General features: G+C 37.6%; 1 protein-coding gene and 1 long non-coding RNA gene across 5 annotated transcripts in view; one reads left to right on the top strand and one right to left on the bottom strand.

Moving 5' to 3' along the window:
• Positions 1–773: 773 nt before the first annotated feature.
• Positions 774–1,858, bottom strand: LOC121500458. Its single transcript, XR_005990395.1, has 3 exons — positions 1,744–1,858; positions 1,420–1,636; positions 774–1,157 (listed from the first exon to the last, which is right to left on the bottom strand). It is a non-coding gene; the product is annotated as an uncharacterized LOC121500458 (long non-coding RNA).
• Positions 1,859–2,080: 222 nt separating this feature from the next.
• The window catches only part of ADGRB3 (adhesion G protein-coupled receptor B3), a 708,089-nt gene continuing 685,009 nt past the window's right edge, over positions 2,081–25,160 (top strand). For 2 of the 4 annotated variants that reach the window (XM_041773116.1, XM_041773103.1), the window contains exons 1-3: positions 2,081–2,936; positions 4,386–4,550; positions 5,660–6,431. In XM_041773116.1, coding sequence (XP_041629050.1) covers positions 5,675–6,431 — 757 coding nt within the window. In that variant the 5' untranslated portion in view covers positions 2,081–2,936; positions 4,386–4,550; positions 5,660–5,674. The remainder of the gene's footprint in view (positions 2,937–4,385; positions 4,551–5,659; positions 6,432–25,160) is intronic. The other 2 variants (XM_041773123.1, XM_041773111.1) reach the window with 2 other exon arrangements.

Below are 25,160 nucleotides of genomic sequence, written 5' to 3'. Positions count from 1 at the left end.
GTTATGGGAAACAGTGTGAAGGGTGAAGTGCTTTATTAAGGGTGGCTTTCTCCCTGACCCAGCCCTGTGTTCTACTTGAATATAAATGACCCTGGGAATGAGTACTTCTTTCCATTTAGGATTAAGTCTTTTTAAATTGTCCCTTTCAGCTGTTATTCTTATGTCGCTATGTCATGACGTTGAGATTTTCTAAGAAACATCAAAATCACAGTGTCTGAAGATAATGTGAGAAATTACTAGATGCAAGACAGCTATATATCTAAACCCCACATTGTTTCCTCTCCGTTTTTTTCCATTTTATAGCATCTGTCATTAATATCCATTTTTGCTTGTGGCAAAATAACAGAACTGACCAAATGTCTTACAAAAATCATAATTAAAATCTCTATGGAAGTTGAAATAAAGGAAATGTAACTCTCCTTTGTATTGCTGAATGTTGTTTGTGTTTAAAAGAAAACATGTTTGCTTAAGACACAGTGTTTTGGATTATGCCCTGGACAGAAACCTTATTTTCCTTTCACATTCCCTTAAATGATTAAGAAACATTGTAATGAACCAAAAATGACAAGAAACCAACACGCCACACAGGCTGCTCTCTCAGCCCGTGAATGTTCCTGGAACATGGTTAAAGCTTGTTGGTTGGGGAATGATTAACTGTTTCCCTTACAGGATGTTATTCTGAACACTTGTCCTAGAAGAGAAAGCCTTGAAGAGGGTCACCCTATTAATATGTATTAAGAAGTAAAGGGCCAATTTTAATGTTTCAAACAACTCCAGGGAATAAAAGATCATTGGCGTCTTTCTGTTTTCACCGCAGTCCTCTTCTAAAACGGTGTTCTCAGCTCTCCATTTGCCCCAGGGGAGAGGAACAAAAAGAGGAAGAAAAAATGTCGAAAGTGTACGGGGAGAAAATGATGGAAATTTGTTTTATTCCACTTCACCTGCCCCTCAAGCCACTCACCCTTAGGAAGACTCCGACACGAAATGAATTACCCACTGTGGTCTCCCCCACCACATCACCACACTATTTTGCCACTTGTTTTGCAAACCACCAACTGCGTTTACAAGTAGAGACATAATCAGGAGGCGAATGACCTTTGGCAGCATTGTATCTGAAGCCAGTTCATCAAATACTTGTCAGCCAACCGTCCAGGGGGCTAAATAAATAAATAGAAAGTAAAGGTGGGGAGTGATAGAAATTCATCTTTTTTTTTTTTTTTTTGCAGCTAAATCAAGAATCTGGTAGCTAGCTCTTCCTCCCCCTTTCTCTCGTTCTTTTTTATTCCCCCCCCCCACCCCTGGCCACAAACCTGTTACTAGGGAAACTTGAAAAAGAATCAGATACATTAAGAACACAAAAGTTTAGACCCCACGACCACGATCCCATTGCCATGCAGAGAGCAACGCAAGACGCCCAACCTCGGTCGCCGCACCGCGGTCCGGACAAAGCCTGTATCTAGCCCAGAACAAATAAGATGTTAATTGCAGCCTCGCTGAGAAAAACTAGTATTGTTCCAGCCGGAGAGGGACACGCAGCGTTTCGGGAGCTGAGATGTGCCCCCTTCGCGGAGGACTGGATCAATTCATCGGGATCCCGCTGATGAAATGACAGCTCCCGGGCTGCGGCAGGTCCGCGCTGAAAGAAAGAAAAGACGATCAAGTCCAGTGTTTACTTCCCACCCGCCAGATCGCCTTCCAGCCCTCCGCACCCCCCAGCCTCGCCTCCCAGGGAGTTTCTCTTACAGTTGGTCGCCGCCAGCCCCAGCGGTGGGAACTGAGGATGCAAAAACCTCCCAGACGCAGAAAATACTGCTTTCGGGACGTGCTTGGTTTTGAGTAGCCGTGACGTGCAGCCCCCCCCCCCCCCCCGCCTCCCCTCCTCTTCCCTCGCACACACACCCGCCCGCGCCCTCGGGAGCAGAGCTCCGGGAGGGCGCAGCGGCGGCGGCGGCGCGGCGCTCGGCGAGCTTCGGGGCCGGCCGCCCAGCGCGCTGCACGGGCGCCGGCCGCGGTGGAGGGGGGGGGGGGGGGGGGGACGCGCACGCGCACGCGCACGCGCACGAGCACGCGGGAGACGGGCGCGCGCGCGCGCACCCCGGGGACGCGCACCGCCCCCCTCCTGCACGCGCGGCCCGGGGCGAGCCGGCGCGCACACCCGAGACAGAGCTTTACTATCTCGCTCCCTCTCGCGCCCCTCCTCGCTGGGCATTCAAACAGCTTTCCGACATCACCAGCCAAGGATTTTTTTTTTTTTTTCCTCTCCCCCCCCCCTCCTTAGTCGCGGTCCGTCCATCAGTACCTGCGGGGGGAGGAGGAGGAGGGAGGAGAGCGGAAAGCGGAGAAAGCATGAGCCTGAGCCTTGCGATGCGAGCACGAGCACTCCCGTACTAAACCCACCGCCCCAACAAACCTGCCGTAGCCGCCGCTGCCGCCGCCGGTCACTTCTCGTCTCAGCGCTTTCTTTGCTTCTTGGCTGACCGGTCTGTTGGGGGTAGAACTGATAAAAAAACAGATCCTCGCTTTGAAGCCACTTGCATATTTTTTCGTTGCTGTTCGTTTCCTTAGAGTCTGCCTACGGGGGGCTTCTTTCCCCCACCCCCACCCCCCACCTCGGTTGGAGGTTGGCATCAGTTGGACACGGCGTCAGGCTCTGGGGGCTTGGGGGCTTTTTTTTTTTTTTTTTTTGCTCCTACCCCTCCCCTTTTGGATTTTTTTTTTCTTTTTTACTCCAATCTTTTGATTCTCTTAAGTGTGCATTAAACAACAACAAAAATAATAATAATAATAATAAAATAAATCCTGATTTTTGAAGCCGAGCCGGGGAAAATGGGCAACGGTGCCTGGGACCGAAGGGGAGTCTCTCCGTCACTGTTGCTGGGACGCGTGCCGGTGCTGGTGTCTTAGAGCAGGAGCCTCCGCGAGCTTCGGAGCGGAAGGTAAGGAGGGGCCCGGGGTCACCTGCCCTCGGCCTGGGGTCGCCCCCGAGAAGCGCTCGTCCGTGCTGGCGGAGGGAGGGCAGGGAAAGGAAGGGCTGTCGCTGCAGGTGGAGGGGCTGCGAGCGAACCCGGCGGTCTGCATCTACTTAAACGCCGCAGTTGAAAAGTTAGAGAAGTCTCTCTCTCTTTTTTTTTTTTCCAAGAGATTGTGCTGGGTCGGAAGGAATAGGCAGGGAGACCTAGAAGACCTGACGGTTGTATGTGACTGGGGTGATTTTATGGGGCGAAATTTTTAGGTTAGAACGAAGTTAGGATAAGGGGAGGCAGTGGGTCTTCTACTGGGGAAAAAATTTAGTGGAGTGATGGCGCCGTCTATGTTCGACTAAACTAAAGTGTCGCCCAGAAAAATCAGTTTTGAGAATAGCTAAACTAGATGCCGGTTTGCTTCTCAGCAGGAGACAAATGAATAATAAATAAATAAATAAATAAATGCAACATCCTTGAGACCTTGGTAGCCATCCCTTAGTCAGCCCCAACCCCATTCTTTCTTTCTTAAAGAGGGAAATACAATTGTTTGAACTGGCCCTGCAGTCGGGGGCGGGGGTGGTGTGGGGGGGGGCGGCAGAGTTCAAGGATTCATTTTCGATTCTTTAGAATAAAACAAGGCTCCGCACACCATGGCTTAAGGATTAAAATTAAGAGCATTATATTGAGGGGGCTCTCTTGAGCAAGCTTGAAAGTGAAATCAGAGCTATTTCCTCACTCTTTCTAATCCTGATGAGCACAGCAATGCAGACATGTACTGTCATAAATGGAAGCAAAAGTACTGGGTATCATTAGGAAAAGAAATACGACCTCTTTTTGAGGTACCTATTATAAAATGAAGCCCCCTTTCATGGATGGAATTCCTAATTTAGACACTTATTGTCACATTGGCTCTCAACGCCTACACTCTACCCTGAAGAACACTGCGCAGACCTGCATTGCCTGCAAAGTGCTACAGCAAAAAAAAAAAAAAAAAAAAAAAAAAAAAAAAGGAAATAATTCTAGAATTTCCTGCAACTTTCCCAATTTTTTAACCTTTAAATGCTCATTGGCTTTATTTTCTCCAAAGAAAATGCATTATTCATTGATCTGTATGCTTGAAACGGAGAACGCTGTTTTGATAGTCCCAGCAGTTCTGATGTTATTTTAAACTGCTGCTATATAGAGATTGAGAGTTGGGGCTGTTTTCTCCTATATCAAGACATAGAACTTGAATTATAATCTGGAAAATGCAGATCTATCTTCAGGGACTTCGGTCACTGGTATTTGTGTGCATGCGTTGGTGTGTGTTATGCAATGGGAAGGAAGAGGGTTTTGTTAAAACCTTTGGTTCAGAGAGGACCCAGGCAAAGACACGAAAACTCTTAACTGTCTATATGTCTGTATGTCTGTCTCTGTTTACAGAACAGTGGAAGAGACTGCAGCCTAAAGACTTTTATAATTAACTTGGCATCACTTTTCTCAGCTCAAAGGCTAAACAAAAAAGCAGTGTCATTTATTCTAAGAAATAACTTCTTAAAGGTTAAAGCTGAAAAAATTCAAGTTATTTTTGGATAACAACTTACAGAGGTAAATATACCCAAGGATTACTTTGTTATGCAAGACCAGGTTGAAAAACATAAAGAAAAGGAGCTTTGGAGCTCCTATTGGAAAGGGAGCAATTCAGTAATGAAATCTGCTAGAAAGAAGATGCTAATGTCTTTTATCTACCATGTGTAAATTTTAAATTACAGTAGATAACTCTAGATAAAATAGCCCTAATTAAAAAAAAATTAAAAGACTGAAGCCAGCTCAATTACTGTGGTTCTGGGATTTTTCACTGATATAGCCTTTGGATACAGATACAGTGATCCACTTTGTGTATCCCAACAGGGCATGTCACATTGAAATGCCTGCTTTAAATCCTAGTTCTCAGTGGTAATGTTGAACAACAAGTCTTTCCTATGTATCTACCCATCTATGCCCTTTCTCAGATCATGGTTTTAAAATTCTGTTGATCCACCTGAATGCCGGTGTTTTTGCACAGGAATTCTCATCAGTTCACACGGTGGTCCCTGTAAAGACAAGTATGGGCATTTGGGAGATGATGTTTCATCTGCAACAAATTGTCATTCGTGTGTTTAAAATTGTGGCTATCCTTTATCGAGATTGCTTTTCATATTTAAGATAAAAGAAATAATGTGATGACAGCTGTTCCCAGATTATCAGATTAGAGTTTGTGTGATGATGTTTACTGCAGGCTGACTGAGAGAAAAGGTATTGGTTGCTTAAAAATATTTCAAAAATTAAAATTTAGGCTATGATATTTTTAAAAAGATCTGTTTTCCTCTTCTTTCAATGGAATCATAATGTACTTGGAGGAAATCCTGGTAGGTAAATTAGAGCATTCATGTTAATCATCTATTAAATATTATTTTACTTGAATGTGGAGAATTTGGCCATTGTGAGTGACCACGTGAGGGCGCTGTTCACACAGCAACAGATAATTTCCTAGCGTTATAAAATAAAAAATTACCTGCCCTTCTTTTAAAAAGGGTTTTTTTTTTTTTTTTTTTTTTTTTTTTTTTTTTTTTTTTACTGAAGTCTTGAAAACAGCTGGCTGTAATATTGGAAGGAGTTTCTTTTTTCAATGCGCATAGACTCCTACTTGCATTTTACTTTCATTGCCATTTTTACAGGCCAAATGACATAGGATGAAGGCTGTTCGTAACCTGCTGATTTATATATTTTCCACCTATCTCCTGGTTATGTTTGGATTTAATGCTGCCCAAGACTTCTGGTGTTCAACTTTGGTGAAGGGAGTCATTTATGGATCGTATTCTGTAAGTGAAATGTTTCCCAAAAACTTTACAAACTGCACTTGGACGCTGGAAAATCCAGATCCAACCAAATATAGCATTTACCTGAAATTTTCCAAAAAGGACCTTAGCTGCTCTAACTTTTCCCTCTTGGCTTATCAGTTTGATCATTTTTCCCATGAAAAAATAAAGGATCTTTTAAGAAAGAATCATTCTATAATGCAACTCTGCGATTCCAAGAATGCTTTCGTTTTTCTACAATATGATAAAAATTTTATTCAAATACGTCGGGTGTTTCCAACTGATTTCCCAGGATTACAGAAAAAAGGGGAAGAAGATCAGAAATCTTTTTTTGAGTTTTTGGTATTGAACAAGGTGAGCCCAAGCCAGTTTGGTTGCCATGTATTATGCACTTGGTTGGAGAGCTGCTTAAAATCAGAAAATGGGAGAACAGAATCATGTGGGATCATGTATACAAAATGCACCTGCCCTCAGCATTTGGGAGAGTGGGGGATCGACGACCAGTCGCTGGTTTTGTTAAATAACGTGGTGTTACCCCTGAATGAGCAGACCGAGGGCTGTCTGACCCAGGAGCTGCAAACCACCCAGGTCTGCAATCTTACCAGGGAGGCCAAGCGACCGCCCAAAGAAGGTAAGTGCCCAGTAGAGAGGGGGAGATTGGAGGGAGGGGTGTTGGGAGATGGCATTAAGATGTTCTGTTTCAACACAAGGGCTTAATCATTGCTCTTTAACTTTATCATCTTTGGAGTCATTTGATTTGTGATCTTCACTAATATAGGCCTCTTAAGCTAATTTTGGGTTTCAAGATTTTAGAGATGGGGCAGTGAGGATTGGGTAGCTCTCATCAACATGCTCTGTTAATATATGTGGAATATTCAGGAGAAAAGAGAGGCAAAAATGTGGAGCCAGTTTGCGATGGAGGTTGGAGAGGGGGGGGGTCTTTATTGGGCTGCAGCCCCTTGTGGAGACCTACCTCTACACATGTGCTCTCTTTCTCACACACACTCCTGTGAAGTGGATTTGTAGGATTTCTACTTTATGCTGTAGCCCTGTAAAAAGTACTCTTTACTTCCTCTCTCCTTTGCCCTCTCTATCTCAGTGTCTCAACCAAGAGACCCCTTTAGTAGTGGTGCCCCAAGTTGTGGAAGCAGGACAAAAAAGTGACACAAACTCAATAGCAAGCCTGTTTTGACCAAATGACTTTCTGACACCTGAAGACAAGGGTGTCTCCCCTCCCCAGAGGCCGGATAATTTAAAAAAAAAATGCTTTGCACAATAAATCCTGCGTGCTTGCTCTTTTGTGGGTCAAGGAAACCCCACTGGAAGCATAAACTCTGGGGTCTTCTGGCTGTGAAGCCACTTGGAGGCAGGGGTGAAGGGTAGAATTAAAACACAGGCTGATCCTGTAAAACCTGATAGCCCTCTTGTGGGATTTTTGCTCTTCTTGGTCCCCTGTTGATATACACGAGGAGAGTGAGAGCGTGTCAGAGACGAGCTAGATGGAAAAAATAGTGCAGCGGAAATGCAGAGGAAAAAGAGAAAGTACAGGAGTGATTTATAGCTTTCACCCAATCCCCAGTGGGGGAGCTACCAGAGGATTTCAGATTTTGGATTATGTTTAATAATGCAAGAAAGCTGACATATTTTGTGAAAATGACTTTCCTGTTTGGAAGGTTAACGGATGCGTTTCCATTCCTTTGAGGACACGGTTGATACGCATTCGTTCTCGCTCCCCAACCCTGAAACTAGAGAGTGTGTTGATTTTTTATGCAGGAAATGTTTTCTGATCGCCACAAAGATCCCTGTCTGTGGAAAGGGACAGCCAAGCTCCAGTCCCTCTTTCCTCCCCTTCCCCCAACAGAAGTTGTCTTTGTGGCCAATATAAAATTGACACGTTGTTGGAGAATTTTCTTTAAGAGTAGCCAAGGCTTTGTAAGGGGAGGGGGGAGGGAAAGAGAGAGGAGGGCTTAACTAGCTAAATGCGGTTTCTCCACTGAAAGCAATTTGGGGGATGGGGATTATGGAAGAGCAATGGTACATGGAGAGAAGATGTGTTAGAAAATAAATGCAGACTAATGGCAATGAGAGAGGGTTGAAAACCTTTCCGATTTCTACAGGTCAGTGTTTCGCTAACAGCTGTGGCTGAAGAAAACAAAGTGGTTTTAAATTACAGGAGTTCTTTTCTCTAGTAAAAATCCCAGAGAAGCACTTGCAACTGCAGGGATGGTATTTAACACCATTTAAAACTAATTAGTGTCCCCTAGAATAAGAAGCTACAGTACACACAGAAAATGTGATGCTACAAGCTGGCTAATAAGACAATTAACATCAGAACTAGTATTTGTCTGTTTTATTGTTGTTTTAATAAAATCTAGAGAATCTGTTTTTTCAGTGGGTAAAATTCCATCATGAAATTGTCTGCGGATGAGGAGTGGGACTTGAAACTAGTTTTGGAAGCTTTTTTTTTTTCTTTTTTTGTGAATGGTAGCAAGTGACAAAAACAAAATTGTGTGCATATTAAGCATGATTTTCAAAGGTTTTGCAGGTCAGGATCATGAGATGTGGGTTGAGACAGTGCTAGGATTTATAGAAGTTGGACTAGATAGCCTTTTGTTTTGTAAATGAGTAAGAATATGAATGATTTTAGGCATTCGATGTATATATCACAGTCACGTGGGAACACATCTTTTTCTTTTGGCTAGTTAGCTGGCAAAATGAGAAAGGAACAGCTCCACAGACAAATAAGTGATTATGTGAAAATTGTTACTATGAACTGAACTAGGAAAACTTTATATAATAGGGGAAGAATATATACTGTATCAGTAAAATTGCACAGCCTGTATTCTCCTTATTCTAAATTTGTGTTCATTAATTGTTTAGGTATTCTGACTCAGAAATGTAAGGATAAGTAAGTTCTGATGACATAATTGTAGCTGATGCATTTATAAGTAATTCTTATAAAATATATACAGCATTCCTTACTTCATTCAAAGAAGACCTTTTTAGTTATGTTGTGTTGTAGGAAAGGAATGTGAAAATCTGCAGACTCTTAGTACAATTTATGCAAAGTATATTAAATCTTAAATCTTTTATATAAATGATATGTAAAATCTTATGAAAGAATTATTTAATACCATTTCAAATAAACTACCATATAATGATATTCATGACGTTAGAGGTTAATAATTACATATAGTTGTGCTACTCATATCTAATTTTATTTCAAAACGTCTTTACTTTATATGGTAACATGTAATCCCAAGTTTTAAAATAACGCTTTAAAAATTCTACTTCATTTTACATTAATATAGGATTTCTATTTTCTATAGAAAAATAGACTATCCTGTAAGTTATCAAGGTAATAAATAACAAAATTATTCTCCAAAATTATTCTCTATTTTTTTTTACTTCTGTTTTATTTGTTGTAATAAGTACCAAAAACCTTGAGTGGAAATATTTTCTATGTTCATTACATCGTAGAAGTGGCACAAATTGGATAGACGACTCTTTACATGCAATAAATACAGTTTTAGGTTGTTTTGTGCAGTGCTGATGGTGATGGCAGTGGTGTACCAAATTCTGAATATTTTGAATGTATCCATTGAAATCATAAAATCATATTTAGTTAATATTTGAGGAAACTATAGGCTTCCAGGTCTGGGATGTTGGTTTTGTTGATTTAGGACTTCTACTATAATGTTTGCTAATAATACATTCACATACCGAAGAATTTCATAGCCAGAAAACAGCAAGAAGAAAACTATCACTCTTGGTAGTGATGACATCAACAATTATAAATGTTATCTTGAATACATTACAAAACTACATAATTGGACTGATGCCTTATTAAAGTGTTAAGCATTAGTACATTTAAGTATCTTTTTTTAAAAATCATGTTTGACATATTTGAAGGTGATACATCATTATAAAAACTTAGTTGCCATTCCCCAATTTTTATGTGAAAATTTGAAATCCAAGTAAATCAATATAGTGAAGACTCTTAAAAATAACGATGTCTTATTTCAGGCAGTATTTTTTAAAAAACTGTCTACACTTAATGTATATAATCTGTTTTTAAAAAGGAAACTCAAATGACATTGCTGTTTACTTGGTTTTCAGATGTAAGTCTGGGGAGGTACTGGCATGTATTCATGAGGTCTTTGCTATGTTTTATAGGACACTTTTTTTTCTACCATAGATGATTCTGGACTATAAAGCTAAAAATATAAGATGTGATATTAGATCTTAATTCTCAGTACTTCACCTAAAATAAGCAACTGAAACAGTTTGGGCAGAAAAATTCTACCAGGGTATCTAAATCACATAATAAGCCTTAATAGAACCTTTGTTTCCTACTTATATCAATGGTGCTACTTATGTGAAGGGAAATTGGGATCCCTGTATAGATTCCAGGAAATCTGAACACACATACTCATTTGTCTTTTCACTCTGCCTGTACTAATCCTTGATACTCTGTCACTCAAGGGAAGTCTCACTATGTGCCTGTGTAAAAGTGAGCCTGGGTTGTGTGTGTATTTGTAGTTCTAGATACCTATTTTGTCATCTAGAGCAATTTGTGTCTCTCTCAGTGTTTTTATTTCTTTCTACTCTTGCTCTTTTTGCCCTCAGAACTGTTCAGCAGCCTTTCACCTTGCTCTTTATGGTCATTGAGTCTTACTTCCTTTGTAAATAACTACCATGATCCTGCACTCTATCGAGATATAGAAAGGTGTCGTGAGTCTGTTCCTTGAAGATGCAAAGCCTAAGAGTTTGGTCTGCCCCTTGGCTGCATCCCATGGTGCTCTGCATGTACTGTACTTCTGTTCTAGCACTTATCATATTGCTGTGTATTTCCCATTTATATTTCCATTTCCCTCCACTAGATCTGGGAATTCTTCATGCATGAAGACTGAGTCATCAGTTGTCTATGACAATAAAGTTTTAGTAAATATTGAATGTTAAATGAACAAAACAAAAAAGATCTCAATAGGAAAGATAGTGATACCTTGGTTACAATCAAAAGAATAAAACTATATCATTTGGGGAAAGGGGTCACCTTTTACTTTCTGGTTTATTTAGGGAAAGGTAGCTATCATTTATATAATTTCCAATTCCATTAATGTATTACTTAGGCCAGCTTCTGATCTCAACATATTATTTAATAACACTTTTTAACAAGAAGAATCATTAAGAAATATTCTTAGTTTTATATACATATTATATATATATATAAAGATTATGTTTTATATATATATATATATATATATATATATATATATATATAAAGATTATGATCCATATAACTTTCTACATATGGGTACCCACCAAAACATGGTAAGAAAATTTGCTAATTTCTGCTTAACTATCTTTTTTAAAACTTTTTAAAAGATTTATTTATTTGTGATAGAGAGAGAGAATAAATGGTGAGGGCAGAGGGAGAGGAAGAAGGGGGCTCCATCCTAGGACCCCAGAAGCCCAGGCTCATGACCTGAGCTGAAGGCAGATGCTTAACTAACTGAGCCACCCAAGCACCCCTGTTTAAGTGTCTTCCTTTCTCTTTATGTTTCTCTCTTCTGGCTCTAGCATTACTTCGACAGTAATGACATTTCCCAAATCCTCTCTTGCATAGTTTGAAGACAAACATGCAAACTCTTTCCAAGAGAGAGGAAAAGAATATCTGCATGTCAAGTTCAGCACCTCTGTAGTTCACTCTTGTTTAATAATTTATAAGTGTAGTAATAGAATATTATTAAAATTCCAGGCCTGATCAAGTAAAGTGCAAAGTGCCATAATTTTCACTTTTGTCATTTTAGAATTTTGATAATTAAAGATGTCATATATTTGTGTGTGTGTATTTATATATAATATTTAGTGAAACAAAATTCTGTTATGTGTCAACACATTTTTGTGGGTGATAAAATATTAACATGAACATTTATGTGTGTACACCTATGTCCCATACAAGCACACATTTGCCAAGATGTGTCAGTGGGTTTTTATGATAGCTGTAAATAAATGTACTGTAGGTAGTTTCCTTCCAAAATTGACAAGAAAGTTTTACTTGAGTTCAGCTTCGTGCATTACCTTATTGACTTCATTTCTAAAAGAAGCAATTTTATAGTTAAACTGAATACTTTTATAAAACATAGTATTCTTTAGAATCACTCTGGTATATATTACCTAAAGTCATATGGTTCTTGGGTCTCAAATCAGTGTTCATTCAAAAATAAACTTGTCTTACTTTTTCAAAAAATCATTGCTGGCTTTAAAATCCTGAACCAGAAAACTAAAAAAATAAAAATAAAAAATAAAAAAATAAAATCCTGAACCAGAAAGAGCTGAGTTTGAATCTTCTCTTCCACATCATAACTGTTACTCTGTATTACTACTTTCCCCTTCTCAGATTAGGTTGGTAATGCTTAATTCTCAGGGTACAGGAGAACAGGAAATGACATCATGTACTGAATTTTAAAAGCCTAATAAAATTAATGGCCTGGAATATTTTAGTTCCTGTCAGCCCTGTGGAGATTTTTTCCCAAATCAATTAACTAATAAAAATCAGAGAGGAATGCAATTTTTCTAAGTATATCACTTCATTGAAATGAAAGGTATTTTGTTGTAAGGTACACTTGAGTCCCCAGAGTGACTCAGCCTCCTAGTAGCATCTGACAAGTGACTGAGCTTGACTCATCAATCTTTGGTAGTAGAGTGTTGAATTAAATGAGATTGGACATGTAAAACACAAGTCCATTGCTCAAGTTACATTAGGCTCTCAATTCAGTTTTTGAATGTCTTTTTTATTCTTATCTTTTGGCTATAAATAATAGAGAATTGATAATAAATAATGAAGCAGATTGTCATTTAATTATTTGAACTTGCTTATGAACTTAGGGAATTTAACAAAGGATCATTAAGCATCTTGAATGTATGTCTATTTTGTAATAGATACAGAAAAGGTAGCATCTCAGTACCTATGTGTTGATGGAGGCATGACTAATATATCAAATAGATCAAGCTAGTGGTGTGTGAGTCACCCTGGGCCTGGAAAGATGTCCTTTGGATATCATTGTGGATAGCCTGCAAATCCATTTAAATTAAACAGTTCCATGAGTATTTTACTCTTTTCTGCAGTACACAAAATTAAGCTCATGTTTTGAAATGTATTTTGAAAAGGAATTATCCTGAAATACTAGTCCATATTAAACCATTCGGAAAAAAAAAGTAGGACGATCTTGTATGTTTTTCACTGGATTGTAATCACATACCAGTAAGCCCCAGGATTCCCCAAAGGCTTATACATTCAGATATTGAAAACAAAATTTTTTTACTACTCATTTGAAGATTCTGATGTTTTCTTGAAGGAAAATTACAAAATGTGATCTCTAAGACCCCATGAAAAGCTACATGCTCTATGTTTATTATTTTTCAACTGTCATTCAGGAATCTTGCTCACTTGCAGAGAATGACCTAGCTATCTGTATGTTAAAGGTTAATAAGAAATGTATTTCTACTATAAACAGAAAGATAATAAGTAACAAATTCATAATGAGTACATTAGTATGGAGTTGTTTCTCTCAAAATTAATTAAGTGAATAGGAGTCTTTTCTGAAATCTGAAATGTTTGCTCATATGCATTTTCACCATATCCACGCCCATCCCCATCACATAATCATTAATGCTTGGAAAACATTATAAAAGATGAAGGTAAAATGATTACTGTTTGGTTCCACTGTGTTAAATGAAATAATTTACCTGCCAACCTAATCCTGGATATTATATTCTCTAATTATTTCTTCTGGATAATAAGTTTCTTTGGGGAATATTCTGTTGTTTGCGAAAACAGAAAAAAATATGTGCATGGAAAAGATATTAGAATACTGATACAACCAGATTTTAAAACAGTTGACCCTTGAACATCTGGGGTGCTATGGGCATAGTTAGAAATCTGTATACTATTTTTGACACCCCCAAAATTTAATTTCTAATAGGCCACTAATGACAGGAAGCCTTACCAATTCTATAAATAGTGTGTGTGTGTATACACATATATACATATATATATTCTATTCTTGTAGCAAGCTAGAGAAAATAAATGTTATTAAGAAAATCATAAGAGAAAATACATTTATAATATTGTATTTATTTTTAAAAGTGTATGTATAAGTGGACTCGTGCAACTCAAGCCTATGTTGTTCAAGGACCACCTGATTTAGAATATGACTTAAAGGGATCCCTGGATGGCGCAGCGGTTTGGCCCCTGCCTTTGGCCCAGGGCGCGATCCTGGAGACCCGGGATCGAATCCCACGTCGGGCTCCCGGTGCATGGAGCCTGCTTCTCCCTCTGCCTATGTCTCTTCCTCTCTCTCTCTTTGTGACTATCATAAATAAATAAAATTAAAAAAAAAAAAAGAATATGACTTAAATACACCTAAGCAGAATAAAAAGCATTAAAACAGTTGGAGAATCAAAAAGAGAAGGCTACCTTGATGAAATTACTTTTTAGCAATAAATATGTTAAGTTGATAGAAATGTCACAGAAATATTATCTCTTCTAGGTAATTCATATCTCTCCCGGGTATTACACAGTATTTCTTTCATGACATTTCTACCAGTGTTTCTTCCTTTTAAGGTAATTTTAAAAGTTTTGATAATTTTTTAAAAATTGATTTCTATGCTTGCATATCCAAACAATAATTTGTTCTCCAATAAATATATTTTTTAAAGATGTTATTTATTTATTCATGAGAGACACTGGAGGGGGCGGTGCGCAGAGACAGGCAGAGGGAGAAGCAGGCTCCATGCAGGGAGCCCGATGCGGGACTCAATCCCGGGTCTCCAGGATCACGCCCCAGGCCAAAGGTGGCGCTAAACCGCTGAGCCACCTGGGCTGCCCTCCAATAAATGTTTTTAAGGAGAAGCTTCATCTAATATCGCTCCTGAAAATATAAGGGAGTAAAGCATTATAATAAACATTTTATAAATTTAAAGAATATAATAAAACCTAACATTGAGAAAATGTTTTCTAGTTTGCCAGGCTCTCTTGCATATATTATTTTATTTGGGAAATAATTGTGTGAAACGCATATTATTTGTCCCATTGACGTGTGCTGAATATATAGAATACCCAAAAGACTGTGGTTTTCCTTTCTCTAAAAATTTAATACAAATTGGTTCAAATGAAAAACTAGAGAATTTCAGAACTTTGGGTTTTCTCACTGTTTTTGGAGTGCTTGAAACTGAATCACAAATTCTCAGATACATGAGGGATGTTAGGTGTTACGTAGTCCAAATATTACCTGGTTAATGGATTCCCAATCTGCAAACATGATGAGAACATTATTTCAGCTGAATTTAAGTCTTTTGGGAATTTATATTAATACCATTTGTATAACATGAAAGAGGCACAGTCACTTAATATTGTTTGATAGTTCTTCTGTTTAATTAAAAAAAAATCTAGGGGCACCTGGGTGGTTTGGTGGTTGAGCATCTGCCTTTGGCTCAGGTAGTGATCCTGGGGTCCTGGGATCGAGTCTCACATCAGGCTCCTCAAGGGCAGCCTGCTTCTCCCTCTGCCTATGTCTCTGCCTCTATCTCTGTTTCTCATGAATAATTAAATAAAAAATTTTAAAAAAATCTGGTATCTAGCCAGGACAATAATCAGAGTATACTTCACTATACTACTTACAGTATCTTTACAAATTAAAGCCTTCATCTATTAGATTTTTGTTCTATTTAGTATATATTATTTAAACACTGTGATGTCAGTCTCAAAAAGCAATATTCAGTCTAAGCTCATTAAATTTAAAGAGCAGTGTATTTCAAGTTCAGAGTCTGTGTAGACTAAGATGATTTAGCAACACCTATCTAGGATTTCCTTTCACTATCATTTTCTAGGGAAATCTGTGTTTTGAGGAAATAGGATGTCCTCAACATTGTTTATTCTATGGTACATTGAGAAATAGTGTTGGGGGCGGAGGGAGAGGTCTGGGTTCTCTCCTTCACTGACAGTCCCAGCTTCAGGCAGGTGGGCTTACCCTTTGAGCTCTGGCAGCCACTCTCTCCTCCCACCTGTGGGTGGTTAGTGCTCTGCTGTTTCTTTAAAGATTTTATTTATTTATTAGAGACAGACAGAGAGAGAGAGAGAGAGAGAGAGAGAGAGGCAGAGATACAGGCAGAGGGAGAAGCAGACTCCATGCAGGGAGCCCGACGTGGAACTTGATCCCAGGTCTCCAGTATCATGCCTTGGGTTGAAGGCAGGCTCTCAACTGCCGAGCCACCCCAGCTGCCCCTCTCTGCTGTTTCTAACCCTGAGTGCTATGCGCTCTCTCCTTGGTTTCACCAAGCACTATCCATGCCTAGATTTTTTTCTCAAATTATCTTATTTGAGGACACCATCTGTTTCTTACTGGGACCCTGAATAGTATAGGGGTGTGTAATTGTGGTGGTGACATGATTTCTGATTTCTTATAAGACTGGCTTGAAACCCACATTTTAAATTTTGATCCTTTCCTTTAATGTGCTAAAGGTCTCATGTAAGTATTAGCCCTTTTGCAGATAGACCAGCCCAAGTAAACAAAGAAATAAGAATTTAAAGAACTGAGTTAATGAAAATTAAAATCAGTTGGCCTATTTTTTTTTAGCTCAGTAGAAATGGTATTTTTTTACACTTAATTCTCTCTCAGAATTGATGTGTTCATCTTTAAAATTCCATTGAATTTAAGCTCTATAAGTATTTTTGTAGATTTACTTGTTGGTTTGTTGATTATTTAGCTGATTCTTAAATTATATTATATATATATATATATACATTCATATACAGCATATATACATTTTCAGCATTGATGTGACCCCAGAACGTTTAAACTGGCCTGGATATTCAAAAAAAAAATTGTGAATTGATCCTTAAAAACAAATAACTTCAAGGTTCTCATATAAGATTTAAAAAATACTGACTAGATTAAGATTTTGTTGTAATTTTATGTCATTATAATGTAAATGGAAGTGGAAATGATGGAAAATGTAAAATGAAAATAGAATTTCAGTTTCATTTTGCTTATTGATTTCACTGTGTCTCTCAAAGCAAAACAAGAAGAAGACACACAAAAAGCATTTTTTCTTTCTTTGTTTCATTACAAAAACCAAATCGAGGCAGCTAAGTTTGCCTTTGAAGTTTCATCATAAAAATTACAGTTTTTAAATTTTTTCTCTGTGTTAGTCTGTTTGTTGCCTCTCACATCAAGGAAGGATCTCAAGAGGAAAAAAAACAAGTAATTTCCAAAAATTATGTGCACACAATTATGTTGAAACAGAGCTTTATGATTTTTCTGAATCAGTAATACATAACAACTATTTATTGTATACTGGTTGCTTTTGGAAATGTTTCTTCTTATGTAGCTACTCATAACAATCGTAGTGTGGAAAAGAGGGCGCCTTGGGAAGATAAAAATCTGTTTACTTTATTTAATCTTTCTACATAAATCTGGCAAACTTTCAAAGATCTGCTTCTGCACTGTAGACTGAGAAATTTGAGTTTACTTTGGTTTCTCAGAGAGAGGTCAGCTTTCTTTATAGATATGTCAGGCTGCGGTCAGCTTTCTTTGGCTGGCCTTGGTTTTTGTCATTTGTAGGGCAAACAGTATGTATTTTTTTAATACACATGCCTGTGAAATTAACCAAGCACAACTGCTTTTTAAACAAAATTTTCAGTAGGTTGTTTTACTTTCAAGCATGATGAAGTAAATAGCTGTGGAGCATCATTGTTTCATTTGCACAGCAGAGCGTATTTTGACCCCAACATTTGTAATATATTAAAATCTGCTGTCTTAAAAACCTATGGCTTTTATCTGTTTTAGTGATTTCTCATTGAAATTTTCTGATGGAATTTTCTCATGACCATGTTTGGGTGTTCAATTGGTGATAAGGGCACAATTGAGTTCCAGGCATAATAAATATTATGTGTGCTTGCCTCTGGCTTCTGTATCCGGAGACCACAGAAACCACAGAAATGGAACAGAGAGAGTTTGGAAGCAGAATAGAGGTTGAGCCATTAAGTAGTAAGAACTGATTAAGGTGAAAGAAATAAGTACATGTAGAATGTGAATTAATACGACTTTTTTTTCCTCAGCACTGGAACATTTTTTTCTAAATAAAAGCCAATATATAAAAAAGATTTAAAAAAACGGAGCTGTTTCGGTTGAAGTGGGCAGGGGGCCTAGAGCCCTGCCTAATCAGTCTCCTTTCTTCCTGTGTTGGCTCCAGAGGCAACTCTGCTTGCAAAACCACTGCAGAACTGTAAATCTTAGAAGCCTCCATATGAAGCCACATAGGAAAAATTAATGGCAAAAAAAATTTTGCCATTTAGTTTCTCTTCCTCTGAGAAACTAAAATTTTTAGCATCTTGATCACCAAGAATGTGTAAGAGCTGCCATTTTGTTTTTGCTGCATTTTGCTTAGAACAAAATTCCTAATTTGTTTGGGATCCATGTCTATGGCCCATTTATCTGTGCTTAATTTTTCTCCATCCCCTGCTCCTTCCCATTCAACAGGCTAAAAGTTTGCCTGGGTTTAACTCCCAAAGCTCAGGCAAGCCCTCAGCCTATTCCATCATGCCTTTCAGGCACCTCTGATGCCTTGTGGGGATGTCCATAAGTTGACTCTGTTACTTTTCTGCCATGTCTCATCCAATTTGTTGGTCACTTGCTATCTTCTGCCTGCCATTAGTGTTTCTGCCTTTGCTCTACAGAGACCTAGTGTAATGAAGCCATGCTGTGTTTACGCTAAAGGTGCGATCCCCATGCCTTCTCTTTTTTTCTGTCACACTCGTTGTATAAGACATGTTTATGACCCATTTTTAGTGGCTGTCATGTAAACATTTCTTTCAGACTTTCTCCAGAATCAGCTCGTTCTGTGGCTGAATGTGGTTCCTCAGGATGAATGCCACAATACTTCATTTTTCCTTCCAGTCATCCGCATCCCAAACCTCTTCTTAGGTTTCCATCCCTCCTGCACATTTGCATATTCCAGTTATGCCTCTGGCTCACATTCTAGTTTGCCTAGGTAAAAATGAATATTATTTTAGAATTCTTTTATTTAGAAAAATGAATATTATATTTAAAATCCTTTAACTTTAGTTGATAAATACAAAAGCCCCAATTTTAAATCTTTATAAATGTAATATATTTGGTGCTATCCATTTTGATACTCTTCTGTGTGGTTTTGTTAATCCCTAAATAGTTCAGTTGCAAACTGTCAAACTTCTTGGAATGAACTAAAGATGATAGGATAGTGAAAATTATTTTGAGTTCCTTTGATTATTCACATATAATGTATATCCATAACTGAAAACTTATTAAAACAACAACAAAAAGTTTATTAGCTTTGGTGTTCTGTAGATATGAGTGGATAATTGAGGTGTTATGAAGGCTCTTCATATTTCCAGCCTTCTACCATTCTGGGTATGTGCAGGAATTGTGTTCCTGGCCCACTAATAGTTGGGTGGAAGAAAGCATTAAAGTTTCTTTAGCTCTGGCATAGAGACCTGTACTTGAGGAGAAGGGGCACCTTGGTCATCCTGAGTCCTTGAATGTCTAAAATGAGAGAAGGCTCCTGCCTCATGCCTTTACTGACCCATGATAGTTGGGAAGCATGAGCAAGGAAGAACTTTTTCTGTTTTGAGACCCTGGGAATTTTGGGTTTGCCTTTGTTACTACAGCCTAACCTAGCATATATAACTGATATAATGTCCAATTAGGGAGATGGGGAGTAGTTGTGCTGATTGGTGTTGCTAAAAGGTGATTAGGCACATTGGTAACATATGTTGTAATTCAAATATAATGACATGCTGGCCATGTCAGTCAATGATATTTTGGGAGGAAGAACTCACCCACATAGTCCATAATGTCCTCTGGGCAGCTGTGTTTGAATTTATTGCTGGCAACACTATGGAACTTGTTTTAGGTATTATTTATCAATATGTTAGTAATTTGTGTCTTAGCCTAATTAAAATTAATACTAAAATAGCTACAGTAATTGTACATTTATATTACAAGAGACCATTCTTTTGGTATTTATTCAAAAAGTTGTTAGGTTTTTCGGCATTCTCAACCTTACTCAGATTGGAGAGGGTATTGTGGTAGTCTTTTGCTGAGTCATAATTATCACAGAACTAAGTAGAAAAAAATCATTTTAGCATGGTAGTTCTTATTGAAAGGTAAAACTTGTCCTGCTGTTTCCCTTCTCTCTTCCTTCCCTCCCTGTTTTTCTTCCTTTTATGTTACTTTTTTTTTTCTTTTTAGATACATAGGTTTGATTTATATATGTTGATCTAGATTCCTCACTAAAATGATTTGTGCAAAATCTCTTATCAGTATATGTGTTGGTGTTTTTGGTAAAGAGATATTTCTGTGGTAGTTCATGGAGAGCTTGTAATCACTTAGTAAGCACTGCTTCATTAATCTTAACAATTTTCTTGCAAGTTTAATTATGGAGCAATAATTAACCTTCCCTTTGAGTAGGTGGGTTTTTGTCACGTTGAGAAGTATTCTTAACCTCCTATGAGAGACAGGCGGGGAAAAGTAGGCTGCTATGAACTATAAACAAGCCTGTGTGGGTTCCTGGGGGGGGGGGGTGAAGTATTCTTCCCAATGTTAGTGTACACTAGCAGGTTTTGCTCTACTAGGCTGTGCCTTCCATTATTTTTCTGGCTTTCTCATGCTCAAGAAGTTTGGATTATGGTATGCTCATTAATTATAAGAGACATACCTCAGGATTCAAAGAGGGGTACAGAACCATTAAGCAACTGAGAAATTAAAACAGAAACCAAAGCTTTTTTTGTTTTTCTTTTCAATTTTGTATTGTATTCTGAAGAAAATCCAAGGGTGGAGTGAACTGTCAATTCACTTCCCACATGTTTATATTGATATGTACCACATACACATACAAGTACTCACTTATATATGGATTTATGACATTAAATGATCACAAGTATTATATATGATTTGAAAAGATAGACATTTTTCACTTTTAAGGATATATTCCATGTTAAGCTGCATTTATTAACTAAATATGCGCTAAATATAAATCTAACTAGCTAGAGTGACTTATAAGACGATCATAGGAGTGATAAAGAATAAAAATACTTTTTGTAACAGTTAAGCTTGAAGTTAATCTATTCAAAAATTCACTTGGAGTGTTTTTAATAAAAAATTCAGAGCAGTATTCTGTGGATCTTGAATATCAGAAATTGAAGGTTTACTTAGGATTTAAGAGTAAATCATTTGCCAAGCAGATTTCTAAAAGTTATAAACAAATGTTAGTTTCAAAAGTAGGGGCACCTGGTGGCCCAGTCAGTTAAGTGTGTAACTCTTGATCTCTGATCTTGATCACAGGATCTTGAGTTCAAGCCTCACGTTGGTCTCCACACTGGGTGTGAAGCCTACTTAATTAAAAAAAAAGAAAAAAGTAAGCAATTTGCTTTTGAGTTTCTGGAAAATTCACATATATCATGTTACAACAAATTAAGACTCTTTTAAATTCTCTTTATTCATGGATTATTTTCGTTCTTTGGCACTTAGGTACTTACTAGGTCCCACCCATCACACAGCTGTTCACACAGCTTATAAATTCATTTTCAGACTTTAGATATTTCCTCATAAAAGGTAATTTTATAGTAGTTGAGTTAGACTTCCTGAGTTCAGATCCCATTTTCTCTGCTTTTGACTTTATGGCCCTGGGAATTGTTACACTTTTGTCACCCTTGGCTTCTTTGTCTGTGAAGAGATGAATATTATAGTGAGGTAACTAAGAGATTGAATAAAATAATTAATGTAAAATACTTAGCATGATTTTTGGACTGTATGGATCAGTCCAGAGATCCAGTAGAGATTCAGTTCATGTTAACTTGCATTAATTGGACAATTCTGGAACCCTTACTGCATTAGGGTTTTTTAATACAGCAAATAAAATTTTGATTCATGATAAAAAGTAATCAATTTATTTCATTGACCTCAGAAATTAAAATGCCTCTGGATCACCTAGTCTATAGAAATACACTGTATCTTTAATCCCTTTTTCCTTCTGAATGCTCATGTTCCTGAGAAAAACAGTCTGAGTTAAGCTACTGTGTCTATTCTCCTTTACTCCTCATTTCAAAAATGAATGACCATGTTCACAACATCATCACTTTTCCTCTTTAAATGGACAGGACAGTGATATTTATGGATTGTTTGACAAAGGATGATTGCCTCAACTGACTTTTTCCTGAAGACCCGGATCCCCTTGAATCAACAAGTGGTGTTAATTTTTGTCCTCCTAAGCAACTTCATCTTCTGGGTATTTTCCAGAAAATTTTTATGTCCCTTTTGTCTAATCATTTCTCCATAATATTGTGGTTTAAATAAGTAAGCCAATATGAATTTATTGGTTAAATCAAATTAAAGTCTATATCCTGATTTTTTTTTCCCTAAGGATTGATATACATATTAAAATGAAACAAACTATAATGTATGTCTTGGCCTGCAGTGAATCCCTTTTTCGTTCTGAGCAGAGTCAGATCTCCTGGAAAAATGTCTTGCTTGCTGCCTGCTTTTTAATCATTTAAGACTCGACGTAAGAAAATGTCAATGAAATATAAATCCATATTATATTTTTCAAAAGATCATACATTTTTTACTTTCAGTTTTTTAAAGGTTTATTTATTTATTTAAGGGACAGATAGAACATTTGAGTGCAGTTTGGTGGGGAGAGAGAGGATATCTCAAGCTAACTCTGTGTTAAGCGTGGGGCCCATTTGGGGCTCAATCCCATGACCCTGAGATCATTACCTGAGCTGAAATCAAGAGTAGAGATGCTTCACCGCCTGAGCCACCCAGATGCCCCTTTGCTTTCAATTTTTATCAAACTTTTATTTTTGTCATTCTAAACAAGAGAATTGGCAATGTGACATTAGATTTTTAACTCTCTATAGTCCTTTGTATTTGAAGGTCACTTAGATTGGAAGACTGAATGACTGCCTTCTGGATGAAATTTGCCACTACTGTCTGAGTAATGTCAGACAAGTCATGTCACCTCTGAGCTAGAGCTTCAGTTTGCTCAGATGTAAAAATAGTAATGGCTGTCTGAAACTCCTACGGTTGCATGGAGAATCAAACTGTAGTATACATGTAGGCCATTTACAAAAGGGGAAGCAGCATCCAAAAATGTTCTTACTGTTGCCCACAGTAACTTGCAAATTTGATTAGGTTTATTAATTTAGTTCTTTGGCATATATGCATGTGAAATAATGGTCTTGTCTTATGATGCTCAGTATCACAAATTGTTGGATGGATTGTTGGGCTTTATATTTTTAGGTAAGACTCTGATCATCTGTGCTTGGGAAAACAGTCTATTCCCTTCGTTTTTCTTTTTATTTTCTAAATCAGTAGAAGCGATAACAGTTTGAGCTTCACATTCAGACATTTCAGTTTGATTTTCAGCTCTGCTTTCCACTAGCTTTGTGACCTTTGGCAGTTTGCTTCATGTTTGAGAATCACATTTTCTGTGTCTGTAAAAGAGACATCATCTCTATGCCATTTTTTAAAATGTAGTCTGTACAAAAAACAACATTAAGACTTACAAGGTGAATAAGGTGGAAGTGGTAAATTCTCTTAATTCGGCTTAAGTGATGGAAAACCTTAAATTTTAGGCTGCCCAAAATAAAGTATGACTTCAGTTGTATTCAGCTCTAGCTTTCCTCATCTGCAGAGGAAGATTGGAAATATGGTGAATCACTTCATTGTGAGATTATATTCTTAGGTCAATCAGAAAAAAAGAGTTTGAAAATAAACACATCTTTTCTTCCCTTTGTTTCTTTGGAAAATCAAGCGTTAGCATTAGAGGAGAATGAGTACAGATAAATGCTGACCAAGAAGAAACTGGGAGAAATTGTAATCTTACAGAACTACTTATTTTCCTCTAGGGGGCAAAGGCTACATGTAAATAAGCAAGGTTTTCTGTGTCATAGCAAATAATGAAAAGTAAGTGTATTTATCTTTAAGGAGTACAAATTAGGTAAATTTTACATCCTGTAAGTTTAAGTATTGAAACTGACTGAAATATAGAAACATGTTAATAGAGCTTCATAATTTCTAGGAGTATTTTTGTATCCATTCTAAAAAGACTACAGATTGAAACCGGTCCCTTACAGGTCACAGGTGGGAGTGTTTCAGAGTCCAAATGTGTTCTAGCAGCCAGCCATGCAATTGTTTTAGTGGGATTACTCATTGGTTTTAGTAGATAAAATGCTTGCAGATACTTTTTACTTAAAAATTCATCAACTTGTTGGTTTTGGCAAACCTAATACTTGGGGAACACTTTTTAGAAGCACTCAGTTTTGTGCTTTTCATCAAGTATAGCAAACTTAATAGATGGAACTATATACAGATTTTTTAAACAAACCTTGTTTCATTTAGGTTGTATCAGCCTAAATATTTATTTCGACTTGTAGCTTTCTAAACTGGCATCAAACAACTTTGACCTCCAGTGTCATAAGCTTTTCTGTTAACTTGACATGGGTGGGGAATGGCTACTTTAGAAATAATTGACCACAGATAGTAGACATTGCTGTGAGCAATTGTATAAGCAAGTCCCTTAGGAAGGGAGGCTGTTAAGGCCCAGTATCACACTGAAAAGGGGAGGAGCTGAATTTGATTCCTTTTCTTAATCCTTAACAATATACAGCCAATCCATAAAGATAAATACGATCTAATATTTGTAGTTCAAATGGTGCTTAACTCATGCAATACTTTGTAACTATAAGATGCCTTAAAATACTGTAAAGTTTTATCTTAAACTCACCAATATACATTTCCTTGTATGTATTTAGTAGTCTCCAATGTGTTAATGCTCCTTCTGAATCTTAGTCTTTTCTAAACTGTAACCTGTGTGTAGATCCTCACAAATAAAGAAGCTTTCTTCTTCTTTTTTTTTTTTTAAGATTTTATTTATTTATTCATGAAAGACACAGAAAGAGAGAGAGAGAAGCAGAACACAGGCAGAGGGAGAAGCAGGCTCCATTCCATTCAGAGAGCCTGTTGTGGGACTCGATCCCAGGTCTCCAGGACCACACCCGGGCTGAAGCCAGCACTGAACCCCTGAGCCACCTGGGCTGCCCCAGAAGCTTTCTTCTTTAGCAAAGTCCATTATTTAAGACTTCTTCAATATAATCTCTCCCAAGGAATTTCCAAGTGATTAAAATAGCAATATTGATTTTGACCAACTCAGAGACATACAATGCTTATAAAAAACACTTTTTTTACTCATAAATACACATTTTTAAAATTTTTACATTTGCAATTAAAGTAAATATTCATTTAGATAAGTGTAG

The sequence above is a fragment of the Vulpes lagopus genome, chromosome 1 (genome assembly GCF_018345385.1).
Source record: "Vulpes lagopus strain Blue_001 chromosome 1, ASM1834538v1, whole genome shotgun sequence".
NCBI classification, from domain to species: domain Eukaryota; kingdom Metazoa; phylum Chordata; class Mammalia; order Carnivora; family Canidae; genus Vulpes; species Vulpes lagopus.
This window is presented reverse-complemented; position numbering and strand designations above follow the sequence as displayed.